This window comes from Clytia hemisphaerica, unplaced genomic scaffold (assembly GCF_902728285.1).
Source record: "Clytia hemisphaerica strain Z4C2 unplaced genomic scaffold, Clytia hemisphaerica genome assembly, whole genome shotgun sequence".
Taxonomy (NCBI): domain Eukaryota; kingdom Metazoa; phylum Cnidaria; class Hydrozoa; order Leptothecata; family Clytiidae; genus Clytia; species Clytia hemisphaerica.
Window position 1 is genome coordinate 512,464 of NW_027103553.1, and position 10,792 is coordinate 523,255.

The following is a 10,792-nucleotide window of genomic DNA, read 5'->3' on the forward strand; positions in this document are numbered from 1 at the left end:
AGATATTTAGACGTCACTCAGCCCAGGTCAACCCGAATCCGAAAAGAGTGGATCAGGTGTGTTAAGAGGGGGAGACCCTTTTTAATAAGGGAAGATGAAGTATTTATCATTAAAAAAATACATATACACCATGGTAGGGGAATGAAGGAATGGAAGGTGTTACTAAAAGAGCCATTCTGAAAGACATTTGCAGGTTTCATATTATAACCATACAATGCTTTCCTTGTCTTAAATTTCCTTAAACAAACTGTGTTATGTATCGAAGGAAAATCAGTCGGACTTGAAATTTTGAAATAATGACAAGTCCATTTACATATGCGAGAGAAATACCCTGAGATATCTCTACCAAGAGGAGCAAGACAAAATCTGGTTAGTAGTTTTGCCTATTTACAGCTATAGTTACCAGACCCCATTTATCCTAAAAATTGGGGAATCGGAAACTAGGGTTTTGAAATTCATTATCATTATACAAAGCATGAGTAGACATACTTTAATATATCTAATTAGAGTTATTTAAAACTATATACAACAAACGAAACAAGCTATATGCTGAATGGACCTACCTGATGATGAAAGTTAGATAGCAATGCAAGGAGAAAAATGAAAAAAAATCAGTCAGAAAACATAGCGTTTAGCGAAAATGCACAACGCAATAAATTCATCATTGATTGTTGATAAGGGGAGAGGGAAGGGTTGTAGGGAAAAAATTAATAGAAAGTTCTGGTCGCAAAAATCAGTTTTATGGACAATTGCATCATGCTTGATGGTGAGCATTGTTATCAATAATGTTTTTGTGTCAAAAACATAGAAATACAAGGAAAAAATCTAATGAAAATCTGCAAAAACGGCGATTTCCGGCATTTTCAACCGGAAAAAAAAATTTCTCAAAAATCGAACTCAGCCATGTTTTGGGCAATATTAATACGTATCTTAGAGCAAAAAATCAGAAAAAAACTAATGATAAAATCTCGAGAAAATGCCAAAAAACCAGTTTTTCCGGCATATTTCCGGCACTTTCGGCCGGAAAAAAAATGTTTTTAGAAAATCGGGGCTCCTTTTTTAGGTATTGTCATTTTACATCAGTGTGCAAAATTTCATAAAAAATATTAAAGTACAGCTCGAGAAATTCAAGAAATACCGTTTTTCCGGCTGTTCCGGCGATTTTTAGAAAGTTCCGGCCTCAAAAATCAGTTTTATCGACAATTGAACCATGCTTGATCGTGGACTTGCTATTAATAATGTTTTTGAGAAAAAACAACGAAAATAAGGAAAAAAAGTCCGATGAAAATCTGCAAAAAAAACGGCGTTTCCGGCCCATATTTCCGGCATTTTCGGCCGGAAAAGAATTTTTCTCAAAAATCGGACTCTGCCATGTTTTAGGCATTGCTAATACGCATCTTTGTGCAAAAAATCTGAAAAAACTAATGATGAAATCTCGAGAAAATGCCAAAAAACCGGTTTTTCCGGCATATTTCCGGCATTTTCGGCCGGAAATGATTTTTTTTCGAAAATCGGGCTCCGTCACATTTTGGGCATTACCATTTTACATCATTGTGCCAAAAATCAGAAAAAACTAATGAGCCAATCCTGAGAAAAGCTGGTAACAGACGGACGGACGAACGAACGGACGGACGGACGGACATCGGTTAATTTATAGGACCTCTACCCCACCGGGGTAGGTCCAAAAAACACATACACTACTCTCACATTTTCAATTTTTTTTTCACAAATAAAACCAATTCCGATGAAAAGTAATCCAATATTAACCGATACCCCAATCCGATCCGGTTTGTTCAAGAGCTTTCAAACGTTCTTCGCCCAGTTTGACTTTCTCACGGATTTCAGATTGCATGAGAGCGAGTTGTGATTTCATGTCAACGTAGTATTGAAAATCGGAAAATTCTTCCTCGTCACAATATTTAGCGAGGAAATTAGACACGTTATCGCCACGTTTGTCGTTTACATCGCGTAAATAACACGCTTCTTCGTGTTGGCTTTTTAATTTGTCGATCTTCGAGATGAGACCATCCTAAATAATGAAAAAAGGGTCATTAACATAAGGATAAAACACTTCTGTAATAATTAAATTTTGGCTAACACTTAAAAGATTATTAGCATTTTCAAAAATCTTTAGCCCAGATCATTCTTCTCAAATATATACGGTATTTCCAACCGTAAATTACCTTTTTAACGAGGACAAACTATGTAAGAACATAAGGCTTTGAAGGCCAAAATATATTAAGGCTTAGCAGACTCTAAAACACCCGATTTCTTAGGAAATCGAACAAAAATACTCACAAAATGGTGAAAATAAAAACATTTCAAAAACATCTTTGGGAAAACAACTCAAAAAGTTAAGAACATCCGAAGGAATTTTTGATGTTCTACTAAAAAAACGTGCATTTGTGCTTTGAAAATGTAAAAAAGTAAAGTTTCTTTCTGTACCAAAAGTTTACCATAACTAGGGAAAGATCTGGAAAGATATAAAAAAGAGCATCAGTTATACCTTTTTCAGTTTATCACTTTCATTAGTCATGTCCAAATCTTGTAACATCATCTCGTATCGATGCAAACGTTGAGTTAAAGATAACAATAAAGCTACAATCTTGTTCAACTCGCCAATAAACAACTCGTATTTTGAAAATTCGCTTTGAGTTGCTTTAGATTCGACCATGCCGAGTACCTTTTTGCCGAGTTCCTCGTTCATTTTGATTTCTTCAGCAATTTCTTGCTCCTGGTCGCGTAACTCGTTGATCTTTTCTCGCATACTGTCAATCAATTTGCTCTGAAACATGACGAAAATAAAAACAAAAGTTCATAAAACAATTCTAAATAAATTCGGTCGTTCGAGTATTTATTTTCAACCGAGTAAACAAATTTCATGAAATGATCTCAACTCTTTGCAAAACTATATACCCTTTCTCGGTAATTTTACAAGTCTTATTTAAATGAATATATCTTATCAACGGTCGAAAGAAGATATACACTTAAAACAGTAAGATGTGAAAACTGCAGTTCATGTGTCATACACCTAACGGTTCTGTTGTTTCTATAGTCATAAAAACAACTTTTTTTAGAAACAAACCAAAACACGATGATGGATGATAAAGGCATAAACAACTAATAGAGTGTGGTATTGAACCGAATTAACAATTAAGATAAATATAGGATTATAACAAAAACATGATGTCTTAAAAAAAAGATATAGGTTTCAATTGGCTTTGTAAACGACTGTGTACCTCATGCCAGCATTATGACACTACATACGAAAATCTATATCATTTTTTTCGCGCTAGGCTCGTGTGTAGTTTGTTGTGAGGTCATTGGCTTATGACGCTCATGAGAGAGTGAGTAAGGTTTCGAACTGCGAAACTTGTTGACGAAAAATACATATCTCATGCCATGATGTTCATTTGTCAAAGGTTTTAAACTCGTAGAATTTTCGAAATTAAAAACATATCATTCATCCGTAATACCCCCGGAATGTCTGCTAAAATTTAAAAAAGTTAAAAATTTGAGAAATTTAATTGAGCCCAATCAGTTCGCTTTCCAGAACATGACATAAAAAACATCTTTTACTTGAAATCCTGAAATTTATTTTCCTGTAACTAAGCCAATGAAACCTCCATCTGAAATATTGCAAAATTGAGTAACCACAAAATCTGATCATAATACCAAAAGATATAATTATTTGGTATTTAATTGATTGTTGAGAACGCAAAGGCCTTATTCTTATTCTCAGTGACGTGTATGCGATTCTGAAAACCCTGTTTCAAACTCTTACGTAGAACGAAACGGAACTAAAATTGCTCAATTAGAGTATAATAATCTGATGCCAACGACCATCCTATGTCGTAATAGCACAAACGTAATTAACGCTAACCACCAAACGCCAACAAGTGAAACCGCAAACGAGACGCGCCAAGAGACAAACTAAACATTTTTGAAGAAAAAAAACAAAATACACTAATCAACCAGTAAAGCTTGAGGAGACTGAGTTGTGTTTACCAGATAGGATTGACGTTGAAATGTCAAATGTCTCGTCAATTCATGATGATATGCACCATCGCAATGTCTTACACGGACCAAACAGTTGATTTATTGAAAGTGACGTATTAAGTGATTTTACGTCACTTACAACCGATCAGCTATTGGGTCCGTGATGTAATGTCAGAAGACATTGCAATGGTGCATATCATGAATACAATGATTTTATCATTAAAGATTAAAATTTGACGTCTTTCTTTCCAGGTTGACAGGAATGATGAAATACAGTCAACTCTCTCTCTAATTCGAACCTCTTTTATTCGAATCTTTCTGTAATTCGAAGTAAAAGATTGCCATGAAAAGTCATACAAAATACTCTTCGAAATAAAAATCTTTCTATAATCCGAAGAAAGTTCTTTGTCTTTTGAAGATCGATTTGAGAGAGTTAACAGAATAGGAATTCACAACAGATAACAAAGTCGCCTCAGAGCTTGTTGAATTTAGAGACGGGAATGCCATCTTTAAAATGGCTGAGACGGAAATCCGTCTAAGAGGGAAGAGCCTTAAACATAAGAGGAAATTCATAAGAAGATAACTACCTTTTCGTTGTCGAGATCATCAATGCTGGTCGGTGTTGAAGGGAGACTTTCTTCTTGTAGACCGTCATTGGGTAAAATGGAATCATCGTCGCCATAGCAATGAGCAGTTGCATTATTTTTCTCGCTTTCTTCCAAAGCTCTGACGTCATCATCTAAAGTTTCACGTGACGTGGATAAGTCTTTATTACTATAATACTGACTACTCGAAATCGGGCTGTCTCGGGGACTGGAATCGAGCCTTACAACAATTCCGGAGTCTACGGTAGCCGTGCTTGTAGTTGAGTCTGTGCTTACGCAAGAACTATTTCTACTGATCGGTCCCGAGTCTTTCTTTTTACGATTTATTGTACGTTGCGGCTTCTCTTTTTCCTTTTCGACTTCATTTTCGTGTAATGCTTCATCATGAGAAATCAAAGTGTTAAAATTGTTCTCTTCTGTATGCTGATTTGAATCTAATTGCAAAGAGTTGTGATTTTCGAAATCGTCGTTCAAGCTACCCGTACTTTCGCCACTGTATGCAGTCACATGATGGTTAACGTGATCCTTTGGCGTAACGTAAACAGCACTATCTGTACTAGAGTCTTTACTATGCATGTAATTTTGCAAATGTGTTAGTTCAGGTGTCACAGCCATTGGTTTTTGACTGTCTAAATCTGGCGTTCTACGAGACGAGGCTAGTAATATGTTCTCGTTCGTCGCATCGATGTCGGCATATTGAGCTGGTTCAAAACCCGTATCGAAAGAATTATCCGCTGAATTATTGTTGCTGGTCGTGGGCGTGATAGCGTGCTGTTGGGGCGATGAATGAGCGGATGTTGTCACTTTGACGGGCGTCGTTCGATTGTCGTCCAGTGTATCACTGTTTCCCCTGTTTAAAAGAAATAGAAAACAGTGTTAATGTTAAAGATTTGCGTTTATAACTTCGTCTATGATGTAACGCTTTAGCTATAAAGAGACACCCACGAAAGACCCGAGGCTGTCACGATTAATGTTTAAAACTATTGATGAAATTGTCATTCATGATGAAATGATAAAAAAACTTTCTCAAGGTAGTGATCTCTGTTAACATTAAAGAATCAGATAGGGCTACATCAATGTTGGTGAGTTTTAAAGATTCATTGTTTTCGCAATGCTTTGGTTAAACTCCCTGGGAAATTGAAAATGACCAATCACAATATTTAACAACAAACAGTTCCAGAGCAAATCCAAAATAGTTTCCGAAAAACAAACATCAAATTTTGACTTTTTAATATGATTTTCGAGATATTTTCTACCACCCGACGTGAGCCCACTAAGAGATTAACATTCCAAACTCAACTTAAGAAAATTTAAGTTAATTTACTAAGAAAGTGATACAGTCAAAACAATAAATAGCAAGATTGATTTACCATGCATCGATCATAATAAATTGGTAAATAAATTCCAAAACAATCAATAAAACCTGCAATTCAACTGTCTACTGTAAGATAGGCCAATCGATCCAAGGAAGAGTCAGCTCTACCCGGGCATACACCGAGTACATCAATTTAGCAAGAATTTTGAGATAAAGATTCGAGTTAGATCTTTGAGAGAGAAGGTCCTGATTTAGAACTTTATGTGTGACAAAGGTATCCACTAAAATAACTGCCAGTCATTTGATTGTTATTTAGAGATGGGTGAATCTGGCAGAAAATCAATCCAAAAATCGAAAACAAAATCTGTACAGCGTACGTAATCAATTATCCTTTGGTATTGGTGAGGGGGGTTACTTTAGACATTGCGAAGGTCCTTGTTGAGTTTAAATTCCAACCAATTAAGTCAAGACCATTGGAAAAGAGAGCACGAACTTTGATCACAATTTTGAGATTGCTCACAAAAGAATATACTCTATGAAAATCATCCAGCGAAAAACAAAATCTGTGCAACGTACAAAACCAATAATTCCTTGGCAACGGAAAAGGTTCGGGATAATATCATTATACGTAAATCAAAACGCAAATTAAGGTCATTTTGCTTTCCATATTTAGCATCGAAAATTTTAACAAAGAGAATAAGAAATTAAAAAGGGATAAGGAAACAAGAGATCTATGTTAAGATATTGTGTACGATAATCACCATAGCAAATTAAATAAAACAATTGGACAATCAATTCTTCAGGCGGAAATCATTCTTCAGTTGAAACACGCACGAAGACAGCTTGCTTATTATTCTGCACGAACTTCCATGTAAAATAAACAATCATCTTCCAGCAATCTACCGTAGACAAAGTCTAGGTTTCACCACAATGTCAAAAATGCAAGTCAGGCTATAAATCAAGCAGCCCTACCAAAACAGAGCATATCACCTTTTTTTTCAAAAAAAACGTAGTTGAACAAAAAAGCAAACCCCCAAGCTCAAAATATACCTGGAAAAGGAATTCGCAGTATAACCCTGTTCAACTTGAAGCATCGCCAGTAGCAAATGATAACGGGCTTTTATAAAATCATCTTTTTTCAAAACTATCGATAAAGATAAAAAGCTAAATGTAAAAAAAGAGCTATTGTATACAGTTAAAGTTGACAGAAAAATAGAGCTAGTCTGAAAAGATTCCATAATTTGAAAATAGGATTGGAAAAGATGATCTTTTGGTCGAGTTAAAATATCAAATTATAATCGAATAAAAATATGTCAAACATGTTAAGAAGTATAGATTGGAAAAAGACTTTGATATATAAGAGGATTCAATAGAGGTCAATTTGAGAATCAGGAAAAGGGTTTCACGTAAAGCCCGTCAAATCGACTTCAAGAAGATGATAGTGATATACGAGCTAAGATCCTGAAAGTATTGGAGACTGAAATCTTAATTGAAATCTGTATTTATTTATTTATTTATGAAACATTATCAGTTTAGAAAGGGTAAAGTTAAAGATATTAATTTTGCATTTGTTGACTTTGTAAAATCAGCACATCAGCACGTCAACGCTGGTGAATAAAGAAGGATCGACTTTATCCTATGTTTCAAAAATGAAGCAAAATTGTGTCTTAGTCTTTGTTTGGTGCATTTGGAGTTTACTTCAACAAATTGACATCTATCTTTTTTATAAGAAAAAGTGAGAGGCGCTTTTTTATTTATTTTTTGGCACTTTGAGCCTCAATCCCTTTTTATTTTTCGGCTATTTTGAGCCTCATTGTTCTTACAAGATTGTTCCTTAATGACAAACAAAATAACCAGAAGCTTTTTTGCTTCTTATTAAAAACTATATATTCGACCTCACTCACAAGATCGTTCCTATAAAAAAGAGTGTATACATCAGAACTTACAAATTTACAAATATATTTTGTAACGAAGAAAATATTCCATATGAAATGACCGATTGACTGATTATTATGACAAAGCGAAGTCAAAACATAATTAAGAATAATTAAAGGTCGAAACTCGAAAGATATTCGAGACCACAACATTTCAACACACTATTTCAAAATATTTTCAAAATTTCACTGAGAATTGTTCATAGTGAAGACAGTTTGAGAGTTTGAAAATATAATGAATAGAAAAGGTGGTTGGAAAGATATAAACAAGTATATTTAAATTTAGTAAGAGAGGAAAGTCTACATAACGAAGAATGTTGAGACGAGATAAAACATCATATTACATTGATGCAGTACAAACCCTGGAAACTAACCCAAAAAAACCGAACCGAGCAAAACTTATTGAAAACAAAATATCATAATACTACTACTTCAGGAATAAACAAATAAAAAAACTGACATATTTTTGTCGAAAAATAAATTTGTTGTTAAAAAAAAAAAAACTATGTAGTTGACATGTTTAATTTGATTATCATAACCTTACGACTAAAATTACTTCAAAAGCAAATTTTACATTTTCTCCCTCCGTCGACAAGAAATTTTTCTATTTCCTACTGCTAAATAATATGGTACAGAATATCAATTTAAATATCGATATCAATTTTTCTGCTTGCTCCGACTGTGCAATTAATTTTCAATCTACTTACTCTATTGAAACTTTTTTTTCTTCCATGTCTCAAGTATAGATCAATTTAGTAAAGAAATCAATTCTGATTTTTAAATTGTTTCAATCTGGTACTCGTGAGAAATTATTAGATTACCTCGAATCACTGCCTTCTAAAAAATAATTTCAAAACTATTTTTCGAAAACGTTTGAAATAATTTGTGTAGCCGAGGAAAAGTTTTTACATTGTATATATGCAATGGGTAATATAAGATATTCCACCTATCACAGTTGAAAGACGATTTCCCACTTTACACTCAGAAATATCTTTCCAACTCTAAATCACAAACTATAAAAATATCAGAATTTTTCTTGTCAACAACAAGGGATTAAACATGGAGTTACAGAGTCGAAACAGATAGCAAGCTAAAAAATGGAGGTATGGATACTCGAGATATCCCACTTTATGTCTTTTCAACATTCATATGACGTTATATGGACGTTATAGACCTTAGATAGACGTCGTGTGCCAGCCGGGATGAGAGCAGCAAAACAGGAAACAGAGTGCAAAGAATTCCACCTTATTGTCAGGTCAACTCTAAAATAGTATCTGTGATTTCTCCTTTTTTATTGCTATGATGACAGTATTATGTTATGAGCATAACATAAAAATAGAAAGGAAATAAAAAATGAAAAGAACTTACGCTGGGATTCGTTGCATATAAAACAACATCCCGATAAACCCGTTTCGGATTCAGTGGCTGGATTATCGGATTTCAGATAGTTGATTAGATACAAGATATGATGAAAGCTAGATCTCTGTATTAAATCCAAACCAATTTTTTTTGGAATGTAGAAAACCTAAAGAAAATGCGTCTTCTACCTCACACAACAGATCAACAGCAACATTCTACACCATAAGAAAAATAACTTTTCTCTCTTTTCTTTTCTTTTCTTTTCTTTTCTCTATGAATGTGACAAGTTGACAAATTAAGATTGAAAAGGAATACAAGGTAACTACGTAGCTATAATTTCCTGTGGTTAATAACAAGTTGATGAGAGGCGATATATTATGATGAAAAAATTTTTTTGAATCTTTGCTGCTGTTTTTTTTAAATAATGCCATCATACACGTTTTTTTATTTTATAAGAACAAACTATATAAGAACATAACGCTTCGATGGGAAAAATGATAAGAACAAGTTAAGAACATTTTAAGGCTTTGCAGACTCAAAAACACAAAATGGAGAAAATAAGAACATGTTAAGAACGTCTTTAGGTTTAAAATCCAATAAGTTAAGAACATCTTAAGGCTTCAAAAATGTTGGATGTTCTTATGAAAAAAATAAACGTGTATTACATTCTTTCTTTAATGATACGGAAGTTCAAATATGAAAACCTTCCTCCAAAAAAATGAAAAATCATCAAAGAAACTAAATTATTACAGCGGAGTCTCTTTAACTCGAATCTTTGATTTAAATGTTTCCTTAAATCGAACACGTTTTATGGTCCTTTCAATTAACTATGCCTTATAAAACCTTACTTCATAACTCGAAATTTCATTAACTCGAACAAATTTGTGTTCCCCGTGCATGTTCGAGTTATGGAGACTCAACTATATATATATTTTTTAAATAACAACAGCTCTTGGACGTTCTACACCAATAATTGATGATGATTGAATTTCTGATACCTTTTCAACAACCGAACAGCTTTGCATTGTGTCATGAGACTTAGATGACAAAAAAAATGACCAAACTATATTGGGTGTATAAAGTTTTTGATAGATTGGATTGAAAAAATAGATAGAAAGTAATATCATAGTGCTGTCAATTTTTACATTTGATCAAAAGCAATAAAAAACAAACAAACTTTTCAAACAAATTTGATCATCATACAATTCACTCTTTTTTATAAGAATAATGAGGCTAAAAAAATAATCTATAGAATAAGAACACTTTAAGAATAAGAGCTGAGCCTGGAATGTCAAAAGCAATCATGAGGTTAGAGTGGAGTATACTAAAGTTCAATTTTGCCCTGAATATAAGAACATCAACAACCCAAAGCTATTGAAAACTGTTGACCATTGCATACAATATCAAATTTGCGATTGATCTAAAAGTTTCGCTTGCGAAAAAAACGACATGGCTAATACAAAATAAACCTTTCAAGTTTCTTATAATAAAAATATTCAGACGAGACCTCCATTTTACATGTAAAAAAATAATTAGCTCTTTTTGTTGATAAAAAATAATGGTCTTAAATTTAGAAACTG

The 10,792-nt window shown here is 33.5% G+C and overlaps 1 protein-coding gene across 2 annotated transcripts in view; it reads right to left on the reverse strand.

Annotated features, from left to right (window-relative positions):
- Positions 1 to 1,703: 1,703 nt before the first annotated feature.
- Positions 1,704 to 10,792, reverse strand: part of LOC136800358 (putative leucine-rich repeat-containing protein DDB_G0290503) — a 58,423-nt gene continuing 49,334 nt past the window's right edge. For both annotated transcript variants that reach the window (XM_067056991.1, XM_067056992.1), the window contains 3 exons: positions 4,587 to 5,454; positions 2,507 to 2,785; positions 1,704 to 2,029 (listed from right to left, as the gene is read on the reverse strand). In XM_067056991.1, the coding sequence (XP_066913092.1) occupies positions 1,763 to 2,029; positions 2,507 to 2,785; positions 4,587 to 5,454 (1,414 nt within the window). In that variant the 3' untranslated portion in view covers positions 1,704 to 1,762. The remainder of the gene's footprint in view (positions 2,030 to 2,506; positions 2,786 to 4,586; positions 5,455 to 10,792) is intronic.